The sequence below is a fragment of the Hypomesus transpacificus genome, chromosome 19, assembly GCF_021917145.1.
Source record: "Hypomesus transpacificus isolate Combined female chromosome 19, fHypTra1, whole genome shotgun sequence".
Classification (NCBI taxonomy): domain Eukaryota; kingdom Metazoa; phylum Chordata; class Actinopteri; order Osmeriformes; family Osmeridae; genus Hypomesus; species Hypomesus transpacificus.
The window spans coordinates 10,843,157-10,869,776 of NC_061078.1; the positions used below are offsets into that span (position 1 = coordinate 10,843,157).

The 26,620-nt window shown below is 46.5% G+C and overlaps 2 protein-coding genes across 3 annotated transcripts in view; one reads left to right on the forward strand and one right to left on the reverse strand.

Annotated features, from left to right (window-relative positions):
* iqgap1 (IQ motif containing GTPase activating protein 1) lies at window positions 1-26,447 on the reverse strand. The gene is made up of 37 exons (XM_047041549.1): window positions 26,197-26,447; window positions 25,267-25,369; window positions 17,316-17,472; window positions 17,004-17,081; window positions 16,712-16,788; window positions 15,654-15,721; window positions 15,084-15,197; window positions 14,539-14,717; window positions 14,326-14,413; window positions 14,076-14,239; window positions 13,906-13,990; window positions 13,610-13,773; window positions 13,263-13,423; window positions 13,047-13,171; window positions 12,617-12,780; window positions 8,223-8,313; window positions 7,951-8,118; window positions 7,660-7,802; window positions 7,323-7,493; window positions 6,927-7,010; window positions 6,630-6,701; window positions 6,290-6,359; window positions 5,766-6,124; window positions 5,417-5,580; window positions 5,056-5,280; window positions 4,807-4,947; window positions 4,605-4,689; window positions 3,949-4,181; window positions 3,697-3,829; window positions 3,467-3,569; window positions 3,206-3,341; window positions 3,016-3,103; window positions 2,688-2,897; window positions 2,399-2,565; window positions 2,080-2,202; window positions 1,459-1,567; window positions 1-1,358 (listed from the first exon to the last, which is right to left on the reverse strand). Exons 1-37 carry the CDS (start codon window positions 26,240-26,242, stop codon window positions 1,245-1,247), a joined length of 4,962 nt encoding a protein of 1,653 aa, XP_046897505.1. The 5' UTR covers window positions 26,243-26,447; the 3' UTR covers window positions 1-1,244.
* cartl (cocaine- and amphetamine-regulated transcript-like) overlaps window positions 25,376-26,620 on the forward strand; it is a 3,038-nt gene continuing 1,793 nt past the window's right edge. The window contains exon 1 of one of the 2 annotated variants that reach the window (XM_047041550.1): window positions 25,376-25,717. In XM_047041550.1, the coding sequence (XP_046897506.1) occupies window positions 25,662-25,717 (56 nt within the window). In that variant the 5' untranslated portion in view covers window positions 25,376-25,661. The remainder of the gene's footprint in view (window positions 25,718-26,620) is intronic. The other variant, XM_047041551.1, reaches the window with a different exon arrangement.

Here is a 26,620-nt window from a genome sequence, read left to right on the forward strand (position 1 = left end):
TAATTATTGAAGCTTTATTTTAAACAAGTAAAACATTCATTGGACTGTAATGAGAATCAGACAGACAGCAAAGGAGAATATGTTCTGACATTGTTGTATGAGCCACTGTAACTAAACTTTACAAAATGGCTACAAACTACAAATAAGGAGACAGTGGATATATAATATGGGCAGTATAAAAAGCTGTTTCCTAAAATAAAGTCTAATTGTAATACAATTAATTCTGAGTGTTTCAGTTCAAAAATCATGAGAAATCTACTAGAACACAGCAATGTCTGTACACATTATACTAAAATACTGCACTAATTTGAAACACTTTGCACAGTGTAATATTAACTGGAAACACATGTCTGAATATAGTAAAAACAACAATGTCTTTGTCTCAACAAAGGTCTGTTATACTGAGGACTAACAACACTTAAAATATAAATAGGGACAGCTTTTGTTTATGAATTTATTTAACAAAAACATGATAACTCAAAAGTATTTTGAATTGTCAGCTTAAGCTACTCTTACAAATCAATTCTTACGGCTTACAGTGACTGTGCAGCCTTTCATAGCAAGGACAAAGTAAAGGTGACCAGTGTTAAGGAACATGTTTACCCAATATCTTGAGTGATAAGAATACTTGTGTCAAGTATCTCCTCTTACCCATGCATGGTGCTTTGTGATCTAGTATGTACTAGAGCAAAGGCAGGGAGGGGCAGAGTTAACGGGCCACGATAAGAAATTTGGTGTGGGCCAGACAGGAGACTCAGTCACTGGGTCAGAGTGCTTTGGTAATAGGTGGATACCAGGTGGATGCCAGGCCTGCAAGAGCCTATGCATAAGTACTGCACATCCTTAGCTAGGCATCCTAGACACAGTTCCTGTTTTTACCAACACATTGAAAAAACAAAAGAAATAAAAATATTTTTACACAGAACATTAATTCTACAAGCATTCATGCACAAGTAGTTTGCAAATATTCCAAGCAAAGTGATAATGATAAGGAACTATTCTTAAACTAAGCTACACAAACCACCAACCACCAGCCGTTCATCACGTGCTGGCACACTTGACATTGGAGAATAAGGCACATGACGATGCTGAGGCACAAGTGTGGTAGTGCAGAGAAGACAATGGAGACAGAAACGTGTGCTGAGGAAAAGGCTTTGAGCTCGTGTGTCTTTAAGTGGGATGTTGCATTTTCCACAGTGTCCATAGCACTTTCCTCTCCCTTGCTTTCGCTCCGATTCCTCCCTCTATTTTCCATAAAACTTCTTATTGAGCAAGAAGATGAGGAGATTGACGTTGATAGTAGCCCTATCAAAAAGCTTCATCACTGCAACCCCTTCATATTGCAGCTGGAGAAGATCCTGAGGGACAGAATCAGACATACTGTTGTAATTTCATCAATCAAATTGTTGCTACAAAGACAGTGACATGATCCTGCTCACCCATGTCAATGTGTCATACCTGGTATTCTAACATCAACGTCTCCAGGTGTACTCCCATGAACTTGGCCTTCACATCAAACACTCCAACAGCTTCTGATGGTGAGATCTCAAAGATGACATTCTTAAACCTGAGGAAAAGGCAGAGAAAACAAGGATTCTAAAACTGGTTGTTCCCATCCTTGATTGTGATTGGCTATATCGCGTTCCATGCCGTTGTAAAATCCAGCATAACCTTGGTTGTCCTCATAATATTCTTTAAAATTCCATATTACTGCGCATCGACTTTTATCCCATCGTGAAGAACAACAAAGGTGTCCATCTGGCTGTTGCGTGGCAACGATTTATGTAGGAACTATACTTTGTAGTGGCGGAAGAATGACGGTTAATTATTAAACTATTTTGTTTCTAATTGTTTTTATTTATGAAACCATATCAAATATTTGTAGTAACAGTTTTAGAAAAGCAATAAGCCCTGCAAGTCCGTGTTTTGCGCTGATTTTAGAACAGGTAAGGGGGTTTTTGGCACTCCGCGAACACGGCCTCTTGGGGCTTATTGCTTAAGAATATGTTTTGAGCATACGGTACATCTATTTGCACTTTACAGGATTAGTTTAGTTATTGATTGACTGATGGATCTTACTGGTTGGTCTGCAGGTCCTCTATCTCGATGAGCACGCCCTTTTCATGTAGGCGAGCAGCGGTGTATTTCTGAGACACTTGTTTACTCTTCTTGGCCTTGGCGTCACCGGGTTTCTTAGATAGTCTGAGGAGAGAAGAATAGATTGGTTTGTACAGACAATGTTTACTTGCTTCCACCCACCCTATAACACAGACCCAGAACAAGAAGAACCACACAGGTATCTCAGGAGGATCTGATGGAGCATGTTGAGTTTTAACATTGGATGTTGAACGTAGACTTATTATGAGATGTAATAATGGGAGTTGATGCCGATACTTACTTGCCCTTGCTGGCCAGGTTGTCCATGCAGGTTTTGATGTACTGGTTGTAGTAGTCAATCTGCACATTGTAAAAGGCGGTTTTGGAGTTGAGGGCAGTATTTGTCTGCTGTAGCTTCACTAGTTCCGCCTTCCTTCGCTGGCGATACCTTCGCTGATTTCTGATGTCCTGGAATGAGGCAGCAAACCCATATTATGCCAGAATAAACATCAATCTCAAACAAAATCATTATATAAACATAACTATACACACAACATACACAATAAAGCGCTACAGTAAGAGAGCGCTACCTTGGCAATGTCGTTGATGAGGTCCTGGTAACGGTTCTCAGGGTGCACCTTGCCCAGCTCCGCCAGCCTCTCCAGGTTGCTCCTGATCTTGTCCTTCTTTCCCTGCAGTGTCAGGCTGTCGTCCACCACCGGCTTGGCCTGTTTCATCTTCTCAGGGGTCTTGGCATCTCGAATCGCCCTCCTCTGCATCGCACGCTGGTACTCCACTTCCTGTCAGGCAGAGAAACGACTGTGTTCATGTGGCACGGTGCAACTCAAAAGGTCAAAGGTGATCTTTTAGGGTGACAAGTAAAGATAAAACCACCACCCCTCTTTCCATCCTACTGACCTGTTCTGGGCTGGCTGAAGACTCCAAGATCTCAGTCAGGGTCTCTCCCGGCTGGAAACGGATGACGTCCACGATCAGCCTCTTGGTGCTGAGGAGAGAGGGTAGATATCAGAGGTGTTAGAATGGGGCTAGAAGATCAGATCCAGCAAAGAGGCTAGTTCATCTCTGAATGACCAGGAGAGATTCCTACTTGATTAGAAGGGTTTTGGCATCCATTTCTGCGTTGGCCTCTCCGGGGAGGTCAAACTTGTTGGTGAGGGTGAGGGACACCTCAGCCTTCCCCATCATCTCCTGGTTGGGGTCACCAGGGGGGAGAGGGCTCTCACCTGCAGAGGGGAGGGGGGTTAGGGTCCTTCACACAATAGGGAGAGAGCTGGACCTTGGTAGGAGTGATAAAGAGCAGGAGAGACCATCACCAGAGTAGACCATCACCAGGGGAAACAATACTCACCGATGAGGGACTCGATGGAGGGCACCTCTCCCAGGTCCTCCAGCAGCTCGTGGATCGGGTCGTTATGGTCTGGAGCTATGGCATCCTGGTGCTCCAGCAAGAGCTGCAGAGAGGAGGATATCAGAGACATGGACACACAAAGATGAAGAATTAACAGAAGAGGAGAGACAAGATGGAAGAGTAGGGAGAGAGAGAGAGATAAGAGGATTGGAAGAGGATTGCCAACTGACCGTGTGTGTGTTGATGACTTCTCCAATGGAGATGTAGATAACAGGTTTGGTTAGAGTGACCAGGTCAGAGTACTCATCCACGTTGAACTTGTCTTCCAATGATGGGACGTCACATGCCGACAAAAAAAATCGCCTACAGTGAAGAAGAAGAATGGAGTGTAGACAGGAACATAAACAATCAAGAGTAAAACAAACTACAGAAGAGGAAGATTGACCAGGGAGGAAGGTCAGTCAAAGGTGCATCAGCCCCACCTGAACTTCTGGTAGGAGCTGCTGAGGTACTCATTGATGGGGTTCAGGTGGGCATTGTCTCCCAGGAACATTTTATTGGATGCCGCATGCTGCAGCATCTTAGCGATTGACCCCAGGTTGCGCCTCTGGTCTGTGGTAAGCTGACCTCCAGCCGACAAGTCGATGATGTCGAAAGCATCAGGAGCCACGATGGCTGGGTTCATGTAGCGATAGTACAACAGGTTCCCCACAATCTAGAACACAGAAAGACAACATGGCTTTCAGATGTCTGACATCCATAGAAATGCAATGTAGGGAGTGTTTTGTAAGCAGGTGAGAGGAGGGCTAAGATAGGTGTAGCTCACCTTGTTAGTGAAAGCAGAGAAGAGACTCACCCCCAAGAGAGGAGAGATGGCTGGAGCAGGCCAGGGTCAGGGAGTGAGGACGAATCAAAAGGGAGTACAAGATACAAGAGGTGGGGAAGCCAGAAACAAAAGGAGAACAAAAGACAATTGAGAGAAAGATTGCTTAAAAGGAAAGTAGAAGAGAGAGAAACAACTTTCAGTAGAGAGAAAGCAAGAAAGAGTCAAGCCCACCAGAATTCCAGACAGTAGAACAGAGGAAAGCTCAAGGCTGTCTTTAAGCAGTAAGAGAACTTCAGGGTGAGGGAAACAGACCTTGACCAGCTCATCTTCTGTGGCATCGGGAAACTTCTCATTGAGGGTGTCCTTCAGCACCTTGGAGATGAAACGCATTCCATATCTGCCATACAGAAAACAAGCCCAGCTTTACTCCCAGCATCTTCAGTCCAAGGGGAGTAGGACTCTGGTAGGACTCCACAAAGTATACAAACAAAACGTACAAAAGTTCAGTACTTACGGGATTTTATCTACAGAGGAAATGATGGCGGACAGGAACTTGTCTGTCACGTTCCTCATGTTCTTGATAGAGGCTTCCAAGCGTGTCCTCACCTCCTCATGACTCATGGCTTGTTCTGGCGTCACTTCATAAGGAAGCTTACTGTGAGGTAGGGGGTCAGAGGTCATCAGTAAACGGGAAAAACTAACAGCAGCTGTAACCATGGTAGAAAAATTAAGCCAGTGTCATGGACCAGGCCTCCACTTGTACCTGGCCTCTCCTGTCTGTGTCTCCATCTGGTTGACCCAGTTCTTGTAAATGTCCACTGGGTCAGTCTTGATGTTCAGCGTTTTGTCCTCCATGATCTCCTTGACAACAGGCGCTAGGATCTGCCGCAGGGCGTTCTGGCCGCGAGCCCCACGGTTAAAGCTAACCACCATCTTGATGACTGTTGGGTTGCCAGTGACGATCTCCTGGAGCTGGTCCACTTTAGATCTGAGGACACACACAATAAATGTTAGAAGTCATGGGCAATGTTCTAAAGCAACACAAAAGTCAAAAGAAACAATGGTTGTCATCCTAGCAAGGAATTGTTGTAACATGTCAAAAAGTGTATCAATTGTCTTCTCACTTGATCTCCTCTTGCAGTGCTGTCTTGAAGAGCTTGAGCAGAAGGTACTCCTCCCTCTGGTTGGAGGCGTAGTTGTACAGGGTGAAGATGACTGTGTCCATGAACTTGGTGGACTTATTCTGGGGCATCTGGAAGATCAGCTTGGCCAGGTAGGTTGGATTTGTCTGAGAAGAAGACGGAGCAGAGACGCTTCACAGATTACAGGAGATACAACGGTCACAATGAGATACAACTTCATTGTATCTGAAATTGTAGAGAAATCTGTATAAGATCTCTTCTGGTTACCCCTAGCAACACAAATGACACTATTTAACAGCCATAGGCCTTCACCTGCTGTCATTCACCATACCTGTAGTAGGTAGAAGAGATACTGGTAGGCCTCTAGCTTAATCCTCTTCTCCTTACTCAGGGCCTTAAGGCCTCCCTTCTGCTTGTTCATCATGTCAGACAGTTGGATCATGTTCTTCTTGCTAAGTTTCTTGCTGTGGGACACCACCTCCTGCAGAGTGATCTTATTCTTCACCAGCAGGCCAATCTTGATGTCCATCAAGTTCAGGTCGTTCTCCAGCTGTTGATTGGAGCGGATGTTGGTGACCACTTCCTCTCGCAGTCTCATCAGGTCCAGCTCTTCCTGGAAGTCCTGGTCACTCTGGTCCAGCAGGTGCACAAACTTACGCACCACTGCCATGGGAGGGTTGTCCGCGTTGACTGGAAGCACACATTTCAAATGAGTTTCAAGCTGACTGAGGTGACCATTTCAATTCTGTCATTCATTGTTTGTGTCAGTCCAGGTCATTGTGACCCCAGTTGGAAACACGAATCACATCAAGAGGACTTCTTTGGAAGTCTACTATGAACACGTCCTCTACTCACTGAGTGTCTTGTAATCATCCCTGGCTTTGTTGGCTCGAATGAAGGCTTGGATCTTCACCACCTCATTGATCTGCAGAAGATTAAACAGTGTTCACTTCAATCAATACCAGATGGAAGGCCACAGACATCTTCTGTGCTGCAGGGGTTGGATGACCCAAGACATTTACACAGCTTCATGATAATCTAGACTCATAAAAACCTAAAAGAGTCCAAGAGCAAATGTCACTGGATACGTCAGAGGAGGGCTCCATGCATGTATGACAGCCTCTCTGTTTACTCTGCATGTTAATCCTCCACGTTATGCTCATCTTCATATAAAGAATTGTGCAAAGCTACTCACATGGTCTTTGAAGTATTTCAGGCGGTCTTTGTATTTCTTGCGAGCTTGATGCATCCGAACCATTGCCTGAATCTGAAAAAAATCTATACTCAGTTTCAAGCTGAATGCTCATGTACTTCTACTAATTAGTGCACTGTACAGTAGCTTTGTGTTTACTGCATTGATGTTACTGCTAACTGTATACATAAATGATCACAAACACTGTTCTTTGTCATCAAGATATCGAGAGCCTCGAGCTTTCGGTAGAATCTACAAAGGGAACAGCCAGGCAACTTTGTGTGGGCCAACCTGACTTACCTTGATGGCGTCGTCATTGTGGTTTTTCAGGTACTGCTTCCTGTCTTTGAAGTTCTTCCTCTGCTTGAAGCCCCTCCAGTGAGCCTGGGAGAGTTCACCAGATAAACAGGTCAGAGTGTTGCATCTTTTGTAACATTTAGGATTTAGTACATATTAAAATAAAATGTCTTTAGGGTCCATAGTGGCTTTTTATGTGCTTTCGTCATTGATATGCCCCCTTGTGTTCTTTTTCTGCCGCTCTTGTCTTGGAGACATAATGATCTAACAAACAGTTAGGAGTAGTACTGTATGTTATACAGTTACACAGATCCAAACTCCTGGACTGTTGTGTATATGATCTGATGTAATCTTGCAGTAAAGGGTGTGGCCTTTGCATGACCGTGAGGTTTGTCTCACCTGAATGCAGTTGACGGATGGTTCCTGGGACTTCAGGAAGTCAAGCCGCTCCTTCCGGCCATTCCTCACCAGGTAGCCACGGCAACGAGCCTGCAGCTTCGCAATCAGACTCTCATTGGCCAGCCACAGCTGCTCTCGGTTATAAGCGGTGGTTACCCCGGAAACCACAGACTGTTGGAAAACAAAGAGAGTAAAAGTGTAAGAACTTCTTCATTGCTTACTATTAGAGCTGATAGCTACTGAAGACTGTGGGTTTGTACATAATCCCTAAAGTACTGTCCATCGCTACACTGTCTCATCAGAGAGCAGTCTGGTGCTGATCTGAGGGCTGGCCTACCTGGATGTTGTCCTTGTCCAGATGGGTGTTGTTCTGGACAAAGCCCTCGGGCTCCACCCAGGTGCCCTCTCCGGTGCTCAGGTTGTAGTAGTAGTTGTGTCCTCCCTTCACCCAGTGCTTCATCCAGTCACTTCCGTTATTCCCTGAGGAGAGGCACAGACACCTCCACAGGTTAAGTCTGCTCATTCTGGCCAATCACCCCGCCCCATCCCTCAATCCATCCATCTATCCATCTATCCATCTATCCATCTATCCATCTATCCATGCATTCATCTGTCATGGTCTCCCTACCTTCTTTCTTCTTGTCCTCCTTGATCTTGGCCAGGTCATCCTGGTAGTTCTGGCTACACTCTGGTGTGACGCCGTAGAGTCCGACCCCAGGAGAGCGCAGGGCGGCCAGGGTCTGAGACGCATCGCCGCTGTCCACCGCCTCGTTGACGGCCTGGATGGCCTGCGAGACTGAGGGAGGAGAAACAAGGGCATCATACACACTCCTCCCTTCAAGTAGGGTCCGACAACACAGAGGGGGGTTTCATGCAGTTGAGATTATGCATCATTCTTACATTGCAGTGCATCCTGGGTATCTTTATTGGCCATAAGTATGGCATTCTGGATCTCATCAAGCCACAACACAGCAGAGGGATCCTGGGTCTCCTGGAGGAAGAAGATATACACACTATAAATAACAGCGTGAAGACAATTTCGTAAATACACACTGCACATAACAGCCTGAAGCCATGTTTCGACACAGTATAGGAGATCTGCAAACAGCTGGAACCAAGCTGTGGAGGAGCGCACAGCCTTCTGCTCCAAGTTACAAGTGTTGTTCCACTGAATGGCCACTTGAGGGCACTCTGTTTCTTCTGAAGGGCCCTGGGTTCGCTAAGCCACAACCACACCATCAGGAAACCACAGACATGCCTGTGTCACACAGGTGTCACTCCATTTGTCTCACAGCAATCCCAGGAGTACAAAGATACTGATGCACACAGTAGAAGATATGCACTTGCAGAGTCAGCAAATTCCAAAGCAGCTAGGCTTACAAAAACAACAAGGTATATCATTGAATATAAGTAACTTGTTTTCCAGTCATCATCTCATTGTACTTGACCTACTTAAGGATGATTTGCTAAGTAAAAGTATGACCTAACCAAGTCAAGAACATTCCCCCACTCCTGAATTCACGGTTGACTGCTAATTCACGGTTGACTGCTCTTTACCCCGTTGCCTTCTGGCAGGCGTTACCGCAGCATCCGGTCGCGCACACGCAGACTGGACAACAGTTTCTACCCTAGGGTCATCAGGCTTCTCAATGGACACTGATATGGACATTTTTACTGCACACTAGTCACTTATACACTGTCACTTTCAGCTACTGGTTGCTCTTTCAGTAACATTGCACTACTGTACCTCGCCACCAGGCTCCTGTTTGGTCATTGACAAAGTCACTGATCTGTAAATTTGCACTACTGCACTGTACTCCATTTAGGTTAGATTAGTTTTTTTTTTCGGGTTGTAACAGGTTTTTTTTTTTTTTTTTTTTTTTTTTTTTTTTTGTGTATTAGGGTTAGTATAGTGTACTATTTATTGTTATCTGTAATTTAGGAAGTTTTAGTGTTAGGGTTAGTATAGTCGTTTATTTATTGCTATCTGTATATTTAGGAAGTTCACTTATCTAAGCTCAGCATAGATGTAAATTTGTTCTGTGTACTTATATGTTATGTTATGCCAAGTGCTTGCGTTGTCTTGTCTTAAGAATTTCAGTGCCCAGTCTAACCTTGTGTTGCTCTGTGCACCTGACAAATAAAAGACTTGAACTAATGTAGTTGCAGATGACAACCACCAGATAGCGCCCCTCCCTGCTCCCCATTGTCTGCTGCGGCTGGTTTCCTGAGTGAGGAGACTAGGCAATTAATTGGCCCGACAGGACAGGCCCCTCTTTGTGCCTCATGCCCGCTTTCCCCACCCCCTCTTGTTAGTTGCAGTAAAGGTGAGGGGGGCAGGGGAGAGTTTACAGATACCCAAACAAAAAGGCAGGGCTCCTTATGAAAAGCAGGTATAGCATGTCCTAGCATACACTAGCTACTAAATCCCCCCCAGATCTTTATTTGCATTGAACACAGACTTGGGAGATAACTGGTATTTGTTTGAAAAGAATTAGAGCTAATTGCTATGTATTTTCCCCAGCAGTGATTCAACAGCCACTGAGGGCAGGTGGCAGAGCAAGGGTGTGGTGCCAATGTGGGCAGGGGAGCTTCAGGGCGTTTCACTGTCGAAAAACAGAGTACAACAAACTACTGCTGATTAGAAAATAGGAAGTGAAAGCTGGCGCTGTGGGCAGTTGGCTAATCCTTCGTTCACAATGCTGTATCTCAGTGGTTAAATGCTTAACAGTGCAATCAGATTTCCTGAGTCAACTTGTCATGACATATTAGTGTTGAATTATGAAAAAACTAAAAACAAACACATAGTCCTCTTCCTCACCCAGAAGTGCATGCCTCACTGATGACAAGGAGGGTAAGGGGCAAGTAAGACCGTTGCTCAATGAGCCTGCTATTTAGTCAGACTGGACCTCCTACGGTTTTGTCCTATGACTGACTAGCAGCAGGGGGGGGGGGGTCTGACAGACTAGCTGGCTAGCTACACATGCAACACAAGCCCATGAGGAAGACAATCCCCACACAGATAATAAAGTCCAGATAAGTCAGTGATGGTCCATGACCTGCAGACACTTGGAGAGAACTATCCCCCCCCACCGGCAAATCAGATGTGAAACACGTGACAGCAAGCCTTTGAAATCCAGCAGAAACGTCCTGATTTAACCACTTCCCTTTGTCGTTGTATTTATCTATATCTCTATACCTACCTTTACTTATCTGTCTATGAACTGCTGACCAATGCAGTATATTCAACCTACTAGTGAGACATTAGTAAAGAATGGGTGAGAGTGGGTGGGTGTGGGTGTGGTGGGGGGGGGGGGAATGTCTAGGGACAGCCTATAGCATATTGCCTAACAAGTCGAACAACAGCATGGTTCCCATTGAGAGGAGCCTGCCTTAGGTAATGGTCAGCTTTTCTTCCCTTTTAAGGAAGCAGACTGGTAGCCTAGCCTTGTTATTTCCTATAGCTGTGAAAAAAGAGCAGGAAAATAACTTGCTTTCTTTCCCCCCTCCCCACTGCTACCCCCTCTCCCCCCCCCCCTCTCTCTCTCTCTGACCAGGGAAATGAGGCTTGGCAACAAACAAGCATCATGTTCTCATTTCAGGACAGGAGAACTCCACATCTGACTGATGGATCATGATGAGTGAAGCACTCCAGCCAACCTGGCTGAAAACACCAGAATGGATTACACAAACACACAGAAAGACATTGAAGTACGCATACTTAAATTTACCATCTATTCTACCACAGGGACTAATAAGACAGGGATCCAGAATAAGAAAAAACCTACTGCAAGATTTATTCCATTACTGGTCTCCAAACCTTTAAATATTTTATACCTACTGTGTAATTCTGCAATATAAGACAAACTCGCCAACACAGTGGAAAAAACTGTTAATTCAGCCGAAGCTTCGGCCCACTAGAAGCTCTCATGACTTCCTGTGCAGATGCATTTGCTTCTATCCAGCCCTAACCTCAGTGAAACTGCTGCTGTGCGGAACCATCTGTGGTAAACCATAACCTGCATCTGACCTCTGACCTTAGCAGCAGCCCAACCAGTTCCACCATCTGTAGGAAACACACTCCAAATGAGGCGCTCCAACAGTGACATCATACTTGGAACCACTACAGAGACATGCAGGTACAAGAGTCACGTTCATCACCTCACCATGGCAAGATAACACAGGTCAAATACACAGACAGAGGCTGCATGGGTGTGTATCTAATCTAACTCCCCAGTAACAAGGAGTCTCTGTGAACGCTGAGAACAGCTAATTGTCTGGGCTTTAGACAGAGCCACACCGTTGGAATAACAGACAGTGCAAAAAAAGGGCCCCAAACTATTTCAGTCTTTGCTTTGTTGTTATGCTGACAGATTTGGCGACAACACCGAAATTGGGCTGGAGACCAGAACAGGGGGATGAAGGGAGGAGTGGGAGAGAAAGAAGGAGAAGGAGGGCAGGAGGGGATAAAGATAAGCTAGAGACGTGGGAGAGATCCAGGAAGTGAGGGGGAGCAGACGGAGACAGAGAGAGCATGATCCCACTATGACATCATTAAGAGCGGGGGGGGGGGGGTGAGGTGTCATGTGGGGATGAGAGAGCTGAATCACATGGAGCTCTCTCTGTGCTTCTGGGGAAGTTCCTAGAGAAAAAAAAACACACTTGGCCCACAACCTAATGATATTGCTGAAGCAGAGGTAATTGTATAATTTGAATGTTTACATGTGGACTGTTTGAAAATAAATGTACATCATGGTTGCATAACCTGTATATTCTCTTAACAATGGAAGTACCAACCCCCATTGAACATCAATAGCCATTTGCCGTGTACAATAGGCCAATGGCAATAGTGCGCTGCCATGAATTCAATACCATGCTGATACCTTGTCCTTCGTCACAGTGAGGTAACTGTAGTCAAGCTGTGTTTGCATAATAAACCCCATGTTTGCCTAACTGCTCAAGCATCATTCTGACCTTGGCTAAACTCCTGCGGGCATCCGGACACTGAAGGCTCATCTCTGACCAAACAAGTCCTGTCATGATAAACGGTCTCTCTATTCACTGATAAACAATGGGCTCTGAATGTCATCACCAGGTGGGAGCTGAAAGGTCCAGCCCTCAGCCAACTCATTTTATCCACAATAAGGACACTAAGACTTTGGGAATCCCCTGAAACTCTTACTGTATAGAAGTGTGTGTGACTGTCTGTGCCTGTTTCTCTGTGTTTATGTGCGTATGTGTGTGCAGTCTGAGCAAGTGTGTGTGTGTGTGTGTGTGTGTGCATGTGTCCTTACATGTGCCTTCTCTCTTCGAGCCTCCAGCAGTTTGTCATAGTAGTGCTGGGCCACAGAGGGGTCCACGTTGGTCAGCTTGGCCGAGGGGTCCTGGAGGGCCTCCAGGGTCTTGGGAGGATCGCCTTCATCCAGAGCCTCGTTGATCTGACCGATGGCTGCAATACCTGCACGCACAAGCCCAAGGCCTAGGCATGGCGGCTGACATACAAAGCATTCAAAGGCTAAAGAGATTCTTTAACACTAGGATTCTGACTCACTGACTGCTTATTCTGAGGAAAATGAAAGAATTGATCAAGCTAAAGTTCAATACTTAAGTTGATATAAGAACACAGGATATAGGGTAACGATAACATTTCAAAAAGAGAGAGGTCTTGTGTGTATGTGTGTGCATGTGTATGGTTGTGTGTGTGGGTGTGTGTGTATCACTCACGTTCATGCTCCTCCTGTATAGTCAGATTGACCTGGTCTATGCAAGCTTGGATGTCGTTCCAGGTGAGATAGTCACATCCCTGCTCCCTGGCTGCTGCCTTCAGACGCATCAGCTCGTCCATGTACCTGGTGGGCAGAGGTGAGGGCCATGTCATCTCTCAGGAACAGCAGACCAGGGACAGACCACCTCTCTCCGTGTCAGTGAGCGTGTGCATACCTCTGTGCGTATTCGTCCTCCACGTTACTTAGTCCTGTAACAGAACTGGCCAGCTGTCTCCACAGGGCCGCCCTGTCACCCACGTCAAGCGCTCTGTTCATCAGGACCACCGACGACAGCATCTCCACGGCAACCAGCAGCTCTGGGTGAGACAGGGATCCCTGGGGAACACAGTGAAGACATGTGCTTATCAGCTCACTAACACACTCACTAACAGGCATAATACAGATCATATAGAGTGTGTGTGTGTGGGGGGAGGCTTATGTGTGTATTTGTGAATGCGTGCACGACGTGTTTGTGCATGTACCTGTGTGTGTGTGTGTGTGCGCGTGTGTATGTGTGCGTACCTCCGGGCTCTGCTGCTGCAGGCTGGCCAGCTCTCTCTGGTAGAGGTCGGCAGCACTGGGGTAGACCTCGGGCAGCTGGGCGTCAGGGTTCATGAGCTCTGCTACCGTCTGCTCTGGCACGCCAGCTGTGATGGCAGCGTTGATCCTCTCCACGGATAGCAACACTGAACACAAAGCACAGACGGTGAGAAGCACACTAGACGCGCCAGAAAATACAGACGTCAGACCTCATATGTCTCGTCACTCAATCCCTATGTTCATAGCTGCTGGGGATGTTGCGAAACGTGACGGCTTACTCTTCTGGTAGCCTTCGGCAAAGTCATTTGCGACGTTGACTCCGCTCTGTAACTCATCTTTGGTTAAGGCGTCTCCTGGATTGGTCTGAGAAAAGTTAACGGTTTAAAAAGAGAAATAAACCTTGACTTGACTGTGTCTGTAGTCAGAGCTGTGACTCAGCTTTTCCTACCTGGTCTTTGTTCTCACGGTCAGCCATCAGCTGCTTGAGATACCAGCCCTTGTTCTGGGACTGGAGGCCGTGTAGGCCCAAAGCCTGGCTCCGGAGTGCGTCATACAGCCTGTCCTCATCACCACTCATCAGGGCCAGCTCTGCCAAACTCAGGGCACTGGACACTGATGGGAAGAAGATAGGAAGTAAGGACTGTGCTTTGGTTTATGTGTGTGCTTCAGTGTTTTGAGTGTGTGTGTGTGACACTTACAGTTGACCTTGTTGACATTGCCCTGGATCTCAGCCTGTGTCAGCAACTCCTCGTAGACGTCCCTCTCTGCGTCAGCATTCTCCCCCAGCTAGACCGGCAGCAAGAACAACATCAGGCTCACCACACACACACACACAACTGCAACACAACACTGCTCCCAGGTATCATTCACTGTCTGCTACATGTACATTCAGAGGGGGTCAGGTGTCCTACCCGCTTGCGTGAGTTGGCCACCTTCTCTCCCTTGGCTTGGTAGAGCATGTCCTGGTAGTGCTGGGCAGAGCCCTGGTCCAGCTGGACCAGCATGGCGTTGGGGTTCTGCATGGCCGCGATGGTGCCCTCCGGCACCCCATGGTCTATGGCATCGTTAATGGCAATGACAGCAGCGTGTACTAGGGAGAAGGGAGGATGGTCATGAACTGGACTCGGGTATAAGGTCTGCTTGTGGCTACTGACTGGGCTGTACTCTTCCACACACAGAAGAAACAAGTGTTTCTTTCGTAAAAGTAATGTAATCATTTAATCAACATTATGCAATAAGAGTCCTGTTTCATGTGAGCTGACGTCATCATGTTAACATTTGTAGGAAGCCCCTGATGCTCAAACCCTTAGACCCACCCCCTAATGTTCAACCCATCCTTAACCACGCCCCCCGATAGCTCTACCCCTTAGCCCTACCCCCTGAAGCTCAAAGTCTTAGCCCCCCCCTGAAGCTCAAAGTCTTAGCCCCGCCCCCCTGATGTCGGAGCTGTGCTCACATGCTGCCTCGTCCACTGAGAGCTCATTGGCCAGGATCCCGCCAATCTTGCTGAAAGCGGGCATCTGGATTCCATACTTCTCCAGCTCACTCTTCATGTTGTTGATCTCCTCCTCTGAGAGAGAGGGAAAGAGAGGGGGGAAATCCAGAGGGGAGAGATGAGAGAGAAGGATGAGTCTGGGCCAGCCAGTGTGGGATAGTCAGATCACTGGCTCAGGAGTGAAAAGAGCGGGAACACAAATGACAGGAAAGACTCAAGAGTCACTAATGAGTTTCACATTGCCCTGCAGACTGGTGCTTAGTGAAAACTCCCTGTCAGTACTGCTGCTACTGAAGCATTAGAGGCCTACCACACACAACACCACGCTGTTCACTCTTCTTCACTGATGCCTGTGTGACTTTACACTCTGGAAATACCATGAGTCACTGTGCTGCCTTTAGCATCCAGCATTTACCATGTTTAAGATACAGTCCTGTGGGGGGGGGAGCAAGTTATGTTGGTTGTCTAAAATATCTGAAGTGGTGTGTGACAGAAGGGTTATGGATAGAAACAAAAGACACACACACTTACCAGTAAAATCCACCTTTCCGTACAAGTCCTGGATCTGAGGGGCGAGGCCCAGCTTGAACAGGTACAGGCTAGGTAGAGACAGGTGAAATGGAGAGTTATACAAGAACAAAGCCAGGGCAGAAGCCATTTCCAACGTAGACCAGGCAGGTCATTACAGGCTGGGTGTGTATGACAGTAAAGGTAGAAACCAACCCAGAACCCCAATTACACTCCTGCTTTTCTATTGCCAGTCTTCTCATAACCAGGCTGTTGGAACAGTGTTCTGGCATCTGTGTGCCACATTGGGCAGGAGATGGGGGGGGGGGGGGGGGCAGGAGGTCTCTTAAAGTCAACAACAAGCCAGTCATGTAGTCCAGAGAACACATACATAGACGCACACACACACACAGACACACACTTTCTCTCTTCTACCTCCTGCCCCCCTTGGCCACTACCCAGGCCCCGCTCTGTTTTGTTGGTTGACTTCCTGACTCCAGAGGCCTGATTTACAGCCTCTGGTCTCACATCCATTTTACTTTTGACTGGAACATTTGATTAAAACAGACTCCACGACTGCTATGCTGTCGTGGGAGTTTCTCACTGCCGTTTGGTGCAGAATGCCTCTTAACGGGCAAATGGGCCCGTTCACCTCATAAAAGTGAACTCTAGTGAGTTCAAGATATTGAGAAGACAAGTGTAAGCGAATCTGCATTTTCAGATTCACACACCCAAGTCATCAAGAGAAAACTTCATAGGCTGATGAGGGAATTTAAGCACTGGTGAAAGAGGAAGTGTGTTGAGACCTGAGCCTTCAGTGGCTCATGTTTCCATGTTTTTGGTGGAGCTGACATACAAGAGGAGGAATTGGGAGCATGTGACTGTGACTTCAGCACTACGTTTTAGAAAAACATGACTTCACTCTGAGAACGTCCTGAATGGAGGATAACGAGACATCATGGGTGGTGGTACTGTACACCATCCAGTTTGTTCCATGGTGTGGGGGAGATTTTGTGGGATGGCAGATATATGAAGGGGTTTGAGTTTCAGTATGTGTGTCAGTTTGTGGGGGGGTGTCCTACCTCAGAGCATGTATGCAGTAGATGCATCGTGGCATGTTTTTCCTGTCGTAGATATCTGTGGTCTCCGGGTAGAAGATCTGAAAGGGTCACATGGATCAGGTTGGTTACAAGGTGAAGGCAGGGAGGGGTTCCAGACATGTCCCCGCATGCACCACAGGAGTAGGTTTGTATGGCAACATGAAGGATTGCACAACAAAGAAACATTGTCTCCTGGTATTGTCATTCAGAGACTGAAAGAGGCTTGAGAGAGATCCGTCGCCCTGGGTGAGTGTGTGAGTGTGTGTTCACCCACCTTTGGAAGACCCTTCTCTGTCATGGCATTCAGCCACTGGATGACATTGTCTGTGTGTCTGAAATGGAGCCCTGTGGCCTGTAGAAAAGAAACACACACACAATAAACACAAACGTATACACTTATATACACACGGACGTCATTCACTCTTTACAAAGTCTGACTCAATCATGGAGACATGTTATTTTTGAAGTATTTGACTGGAGATGCCCCCTCATCAGTGTTAGATGTGGGGTCAGGGTGTGGATTGGGCTGCGGGGTCATGGCGGAAGGCTCAGGGGGCGTGGCAAAGGGTCAGGATGAGGCCTTCACCTTGTAGCGGGTCTGCTCGCGGTCATAGATCTTCTTGATGGACACGGTGCGAGGGGCGAAGAAGTTCCCCAGTTTGGCCAGGTAGACGCCATTCCTGAGCCCCTCCTCCAGCTCCGTGGTGGGGGGCAGCTCCTCGTCCAGACACGCCTCCATCCAGCTGAGAAGAGGCACAACTGACACGTTACAACACAGCTGAGCGCACACACACACACATTCAAGACCCACACCAACCCACAATGACCTGGGAGAAACAGGTCAAAAGAATGAGCACATACCTACACACAAACTGTGACGCCACCACAAACATGAAAACGAGAACACACACGCTGTGACACGACCACATACATAGTCATGAGAATACACACACACACACTCTGCAACCCTACCAGATATATTTACTCACTAGTGAAGAAACATGTGAATAGAATATATCAGCAGAATATATCAGCAGAACCAAAAATGAACAGTTCTAGAAAATGCTACAACCCAGTAACAGTAACTAAGGGCAACAGGAGAGAGGGAAACAAGCTGAGGGTTGAACGAAGTTCAAATGACACTGTGTTGGTTCACTCACTGTGTCTGGGATGTCAAATACAGCCCACAGATACATGAGGACAGTCCTGTATATGATCCCTCTTGTCCTCTAGACATTTTGACGTCTACCTGCAAGTGGACTTATTTGTTCTGACGCATCAAGTCTGCATGTTTGTGACTCTGTTCATCCTTAACTTCCCACCAAGATTCCATAGAACACAATCATATATTTATTCACACTAAATAAAAACCTTTACACTTAAACATGGGCCATCGTTCTCTCTCCTCCTCCCATCTTATGAGTTCTTAGCATTCCCTCAGCACGACATTTGAATTCCCTGAGGTCAGACAAGGAGCCACATTCTTACTATGAGCATGTTTTAGTCCTGGGTCACCAAGGAACCATGCTGAGGTGACTAGCTATCATACAGACAGGCCAGGGAGAGGTAGCCACACAGACAACCAACAATCTAAGCAGCCCGGCATTTCTACTGCATTTACCAATGGGTCCGGTAAACACTATGGTGAGTCCCACTTCCTACAATCTGTCCTTCCTTTGTTACACACAGTGTGATGAACATGTTCTCTGATATGAAATCTCTCTGGCTCAGTGGAACATCACAGAGGACAGCGCTGAGGTCAGACAGAGCCCTCAGAGGAGAGCAAACACTCTCCCTCTCTCCTTGCCTCTCCTACAAAAACACTCTCCCACTCCTTTGTAACTCTGGCCTCTGCTTTTTAACCAGGCCACAGCAGGGTGAACTCTATCCTGAATACAACAAAGAGTCTCTCTCCAGCTCTCCCACGCGCACAAACAGGAACTGCAGCAACAGGCTAACTAACCACCAGCTGAAATAACTCCCCCCACAGGAAGTCATGACACAGGGTCTCCAGACACAGGCCTCCTATTCAGACCAACGTGGCCAGCCATGGGGCAGCGGGGCTCGGGTGGGACAGGCAGGGACAACCCCCTCCTTTCACTCTTGCATGGAGCAGTGAAAGGCTCCATATTTATAGGTATTTTATCAGGGTGACACACCCTGCCCAGCCTAGCACAAACAGACACACCCTCCTGATATTGCCAGTCAAACTAATTAGTCTCTAGAATGCCAACTGATTTATTGCAAAGGGACTAGCGCCAAGATAAAGTTGTCGCCTTGACACATGCAACAAGCGAGTGAGACATTAAAAAGGGACCACAATGGAAATGTTGTCTGGAACAGGCATTACAGATACATTTCACAGGGTTGATTTCCAAGCTGTGAGGTAATGTTGTAGAGGGAGCAGAGTCACTGGAATCCTTTACTTCCTACACACGACAGGAGCCTCAGACAGCCAACAGGTCCGAGGTCACTCTAATAGGAAGAGGCCACTACCTTCCGCTGTCTCTTCAGGAAAGTATACTGACGCCTCTCTACTACAGGCACTTCCCTAACGGGGGGCACTCCAACTGGGACACATTCCTAGACATGACATATTGTAAGAAGCCAGAGGGCTGGAGTGTAAGAAGGTGCAGAGAAGACCCAAATGGGGAACAGAGCTGAACCACAGCCTGCTCAGCAGCATGATCCGGAGGCCTCTGTTTCAGCTGGAGATCCCTGCTCTCCACCAGGAACTAGATGTGTTGCTGAAGAGAAGGAGTCCCTATATCGTGCTCCCTGGTGGAGCACCTCCCCCTGCCAGGCCTCTCCCTCAAACACACACATCCTGCTTCCTATTCACTTCCAAACGTGCCAGAATGATATCCTGTGTCGCCATGATGCATGGTGGTCCTTCCTAAAGTCGACCATGGGAGGAATGGACGTGGACGTGAAGTATCTTACAAGTGTCTGTGGTTCCTACAGAACTGACAGGTGGACTCGAACTAGGTACGAGACCTGAGGACAGCGAGAAGGTCAGGGAGAATATCAAAGAGGCAGAAAGGATGACTGACTACAGACACACCAAAAAGTGGAGAGGTGTTCCTATGTCTCCAGTGCCTAGAGTGTGCGTGCGTGGGTCTGTGGACAGGTATGTTTATATAAGGCCATGCCTGGAAGGGAAAGGCAAATGTGCGGTGTCTTATCTACATAGAGCACAATGTCAAGGGGACAGAACGAGTTTGCTTTTCATGCAGTCATGCCTCCCCCCCCCCCCTCCTCCATCTCCCTCTGTGCCTCTTTCAGCTCTACAAGTGGCACAAGACCTGGGGAGGGAGCTCCAAAGTGTGTCACGTCACCCAGGCAGGAGTTAAAGAGGCGGGGCAAAACCCAGACTATCTACGTCACAGCCACCTATCTATGTCAGATCACAGACGGTTTATAGAATCAAGCGGAGCTGGTTCATGCAGGGGGACGCGAGACATAGCGCCTCCTTAGCAGCGCGTCACTGGCATCACGCAGTAAGGGCACAGCTTCTTAGCAGGCCGGGCTATTTAATCAGGATATTGCTGCACTCTGCTTTGCTAGTGCGACACAGGTTGCTTTCTGTTAATCTGCTGCCTCCGCCTCCCCGGCCTCCACCCTTGGTTCTGTGTTTCCTGTTGTAGGGGGAATGCGTCGCTGCTCTCTGCTCGGAGGTCGAGATGGTGTCTCCATTGGGAGCGGCGGGGAGCCGATGCAAGCAGAACCATTATGCCAAATCAATTGTTACAATGATGTGTTGTACCGTGTCAATAAAGTATCAAGTAAATACTATACTGAGTCCTCCTGCCTAAACCTGCATTCTGTTACTCTGCTGGTACGATGCAGAGACAAAGTAATTAACACATAAAACACTCAGAGACTGCAGGTAGGTCTGTTCTGATATCTGCAATTGATTTCGCTAATTGTTGCCGTTGTTGCTAAATTCAAAGGGGCGGAGCTTCAGCTCCTTCAGGCGACACGCCCCCCCCAGTATCGAGCAGAGAAGACTGCGGATTTTCTCACGATTAAAAAGCCTAATTTAACATACTTGGCAGTGTTTCATTTGAATTTGGATGGGTAGTTAACAGCACATTCTTCTGTGGTGTGATGAACTGTGAAAACACATTTTCATGCATCTTTAAGCATCTTTAAAGGTAAAATGTGACTGGGGAACACAGCAAAAGTATTGACTGCCCCATAACAGTCTCCAATGCAGAGAGAGAATAAGAGAGAGGCTTATGCTTTCCTGCACAGACGATGATTCCAGAGACAAAGCCCACAGAGACGAAGGGAGAGAAGAAAGGGTAGGAGTGAGTGGAAGAGAGGAGAGGATGAGAGTGTGAGCCAAATTACCCATTACATGCTTTACTGCAACACTGGAATTCTGGACTGACTGACCCCTCCCAAGTGTCATACAGTTACAGGGCAGCTGATACACTATTCAGTGTGTGTGTGTGTGTGTGTGTGTGTTTGTTGTAAATCAAAAGAACATACAGATGATACAAATAAGACTTCTCAGATCATGGGCTCCTAGCTGGGTGAGAAGCAACCATAGCAGCAGCCCCAATCTGACCCTGCTGTGGTGGCCCGTCATAGAGGAGTGTTCTCAGGCTTGTGAGAGGACAGCTCTGTGCTCCATGCTCTGTGGAGCACCCCTGGAGCCTACACACATAGCCCATTCATCAGGACGACCCCAAAACATCAGGAGTTCCATCCACTCCAATCTTACCAAGTCAATCCCAGCCCCCAGGGCTGGGGTCCATCCCAGAGGTGGGACCATCCCAGGAGCAGCTCATAGTCTCCTCTCAGCTGTAGTCGCTCTCTCTCGCTCTCTCTCGCTCTCTCGTTCCTCAGTGTTATCAGGTGTGGACTCTCTTTTCTCTTTCCTCAGTGTTTCAGGTGTAGTCTATCTCCTTCTTATCTACATCTTTTCAGCCAGTGGGGTTTACCCAGGGCTTGTATCTAAACCAGAAGGGTGACTTCTAGAACACGCAGCAGCAGCGGCTTCGTAGGCTATTGGCCGCTTTCTTTATTATTCGACCCACCTCCCTCTCTCCCTCTATCATTCCCCTCCCCTTTTTCAGAGGCAGGTGGAGAGTAAATACCTCTCAGAACATTTCACTAGGCTGTTGCCCTCACAGCTGTAACCTAGCAACAAGAGACAGAGTAAAAGACTGGTATACTGTCTAACTTGACCCAAGTCGATATCCAATCACAAGAGGCTATCAGGGACATTTCAAAAGACCAAAATAAATCGAATTAAGGAGATGATTATCCTCACTGCTCAGGGAGATCACTTCCCACACCACTCAGGAGTTCAGAGATTACATAACTAGCCACTGCAGCATGAAAGCCTGGAAATGAGTTGAAACAGGAAATGATTCTGAAGCTCCCTGTACCTGGGGGAGCTGGTCTGCCAGTGCAACATTCCACAGAGAGACTCTATAAACAACTCTGGTAATGAAAGGAGAGATCTGGGATATTTACAGTATATTAACAGACTTAGCTGACTTGGTCCTATGGCTGGGCGCTGTGTGTACGGCTAAGCTTTAGCTTCCCTGCATGACGTGATTTACACATCTAACGACGGTTAGGGTGATGAAGACCAGCAGAGAAAGAGAAAGAAAGAAGAGAGGGAAAGAAAAGGAGATAATAAAGATGTTACCTTGCTGTCTAAGAGGTGTGATGTCATACATTCTGACCTTAAAGCGTCTCTTTATTGCAGTAGCAACGTAGCACTACTTCACTGGAAGGATTTCATGCATGCAACTATAGCTTGTAACTACATGGTCCTGCCGAAATCAAAGAGATTATGAGTGAGATATGCCTCAAAGGCTTCTTATTTTATTGACTAAACAAACATGTGTACAGTCTTGTACACACAGAAACAATGAGCTAAGCCGTCTGGATTCTCTGCAGTGCACATTCATCACTGTGAACAGGAGCGTGTCAGTATGTGACACCCCGGAGGGTTCTGGGCTATGTCAGGTATGAGCAGGTGTGGTTGAAGCTGCAGCTATGGATATAGAACAGTCCTCCCTCCTCACTCTCTCATGCAACAGGACCAGTTCTGTGAATGTGCACCACACCACACCGCAGGGTGGAACATACCGGGAATAGCAGTGTCATTAGACAATAGTATTCCGGAGAACCTGACACAGACATTCCATTACTTTCCCTTTGCATTCCCTTTACATTTTAGAACCTTTCATCAAAAGTAGATATTAGTGTTGGTGTGCTACATGCTCAACATGGTCTTGTACATTACAGTTGTCAGAGTGTTATCAGATTAAGACTAACAGATTGCATAGGTCTTCTCGACTTTCAATAACCGGACACTCCCATTGCTGGAAGTCCCTCTGGTTCAGTTATCCACGTTACTCTAGGTTTCAGGTGGCTCCGGGAAAGACACGTAGAACAGAACCACAGTCATCATTCACCTCAGGCCAGAGTAAACAAACACTCCCTCACAATCACTGCTCTTCCTGGGGCAGCAGGGGAGGGGAGGGAACACACACCCTCTCTCTTTCAGAAAGGGCAATCAAGTCCTTCCACACTGTCCCACTGAAACACACTGTCACAAGAAAACACTTAGTGTTGCAGTGCTGTGAGATCTGTGGCCAACTGACAAGCTCAGGGTGACGAGGAGAGGCTGACTCCCAATGGGGAAAACACAATATATGTCAGACCTGTTGAACTGAGGTTACCTTGCTCGACTTTCATTTTCTACACAGAAAATCTAGCCTACAGTGTCTGCACCCACACTACAGTACAGTGTCACACTGCAGTGTGTGTGTGTGTGTGTGCACACGTTGCCAAGCTTTGAGGTATATCAGCAGAACTATACAGGCACAGCACATCATGGAAATGACCGTTACTGTACATCTCCAAGGCTTAGTTTGCATAATGATACAGCATACATATCAGGGAGAAAGAGAGAGAGAGAGAAACACAAAAACACCTGGGATGTATTTGCTCATATGAGAAGCATTCTTTTCATACTGCACATTCAGGCATGAGCACCTGCTCCAGGCTCCCCCACACACACACACACACACACACACACACGCACACCTAGGAGTTCACTTCTGTGTCACCTGAAGCTCACTTTCTCTTGAGCGTGACAGAAAACAATGTGCACCACTCACCTTCAAGAAAAGGCTAAAGATGCACTTGTTCCGGGAGTACAACGGTACTTAAGAAAGATTTGTTGGATCCGATGTTAGGTTATTTCCTCTAGGAACACAATGACACTTATTGAGTGGCTTGTTGCACTAGTTAGTTTTTAACTGATTTACTTGTACTCACTGTAAATTATATTATTGTTGCTTGCTTTCTTACAGGTAAACTCTTGCACTTTTGAGGTTCATGTTGTTTAATTTGTCATTTGTTTAACTACATGCTCTTATCTTTCTTCCTATGGCACTTATTTGCTTTTCACATTGTATGCTTCATGTTTTGGTTACCCGCAATGTTTTTGGGGTTATCTTGTTGTTTATGATCATTGACCTATGCACTTAAAGCTCTGTCTTGGAAGTCGCTTTGGATAAAAGAGTTTGCTAAATGAATACATGTAATGTAAACCTGAGAATTACAGTATACATGGAATGTACCGAGATGAAAATACTACATTTTTGCCAGAATATTAACAAATGAAGATATGTCCAAAAGTTAATCTGAGCAGTTAATCAAAAAATTCAAATTGTTTCTTTAAGGCCATCTAAAGAGCATGCAGCATGTAAGTACTGAGGGAGCCCGGGGGCCAGACAGAGAAGAAGAGGAGCGAGAAAAGAGAGGTGAAGAAGAGTGGGATAGGAAGTGAAATCTGAAAGATGAGGGGGAGAGGAGTATACACATACACAGCAGAACATACAGTCAAGCCCGCACCGGAACCGGTTACTATGACAACCGCGGGTTTCTGAGATACTAAAATCAACAAGGGACTGAGTCACTGAGTCACTTCCTGTTGCACTTGCTCCTTCCTCTTCTGGGTTAGTGAATCAACCAAAGTGCCTGCAACATAGGCACACACCTTTTACACCCACGAACACAAAAGCGTGCACGTACACACATGCACTGCTTTGCAGTCTGGTGTCTGAATAAATGAGAGATGACAAAACCTTACTTGATGAATCTCAACAAAATCTGAGAAATTAAACCATCGAGTCCACACTGACATACGGAGTTGTCCGTATAGCTCGTAGAATATGGTGCACAAGGAAGTCTGTTATTGGGAACTACCCAGATGTTGAGATAGACGCTGTCTCAACAATTGCAGCATGTCACCCTGCAACGACTGGTCATGCAACACTGGGTCAGAAGACATATCGAGGAGCAAGTCAGTAGAACACCTATGGAAGGTGAAGGCATCGGAGTCCAGGACACTTTGCATGCACCTCACTCTTTTTCATAGACTGTGGTGAGAGTCACCATGTGGCCACATTCACATGTGAGCAGGTGTGAGTGTGTTGTAAGGTGTAACTACAGCAGAGAGCAGGGCATAGAGACCAGCAATGTCTCTCTCTCTCTCTCACCGTTTGGCCTCCTCCAGGTGACAGAGATACTCGTAGGCCATGTTCTGCTGCCTCCTCTCGTCCATCTCCTCAGCTGTGAGACGCTCCACTCCATCCAGAACAGCTGTCATCCAACAAACACACCACATTATGCAAACATTCCTACTTCTGATGTAAAAAGCTGAAATAGTGATGATACAAAGCTCAGTTTTGTTGGGGAACTTGACAACACAGAGGCCTTGTACAAGTTTACTCAGCCCATCTAACCATCTGCTTCCTTTGTTTGTTAATTCATTTATAAACCATTGAAATAAGTCAGGCTTTCATAGAACTTGCCTAGCTCTACTCAGTGGATTGCCCTTGCTCTAGATAGTTCAACATACTTTACCGCAGGATATACAACGGTAAAATGACCAATGACAAGAGGCCGAGAGAGCAAAATGTATAGGTCGGTAATCAAACAGCACCTGAGGTTAGTTGCATATATGTGGAATGTTATTTATGTTGTGGAAGTCATTCTGAGACCATAGAAACCGTAAGTGACTGGCTCGTTCCTCTGTTAACTCTGTTAAGGTAGAGGACCAACCGAACACCGACTAACTTTCCAGTAGTAAAGGACTAGACAGCAATAGATCAAAAGGCTAACCCATTGTCTGTTTATCTTTTTTCGAATACAATCTTAAACAGTCTTTGTAAATATAGTCAAATTAATCAAAGTAGGAAATGAGTTCATATGAATGATAACGCGGAAGTCAGCTCCTACCACGCTCTCAAAAGTTATTTTTTCTTCATAAAACTATACTTCATACTAATTTAAAATGTAGCTTCATTTTAAACAGTAGTTTTGCGACTGAACTGACACGCAACGAGCTGGGCTCAGGCAGAATGTATCTTAAAAGGTTTCCCTACTTTGGAAATAAAGGTGTGCAAAAAAAGTTTCCTTATACTTACACCCATATCTTGGCCGAAGCCCGTCTGCCTCGTCAGAAGTTGACATCCTCTCTAGACAAATCAAATAATCCCCAGTCCCCAGTTAGATTTTGTCAAGTTATAGTTACGTTTGCACACTTTCGTCCACTTATCTATATGCGAATATAACCAAAAGTTCGGGAAGGCGCTCTCGGCCCTCCTGTTCCTCCACAGTCTAGGCTCAGAATTTTTTCTTCTTCAAACCCTCACTGATGTCACATTGGGTGTGTTCCTTCCTAAATCCAAAAGTATGCGCTTCAGGAAACACCCATCAGTTGATCTACAAAACTGCAGATGTAGCGCCCTCTGCTGGCCTAAAGACAGATTTAGCTCAAGTTTATTATCAATTTGACAGCAGCAGTTTAATTTCAAACAAGAACATGTTTTGACTTTAGTATTAGCCTTA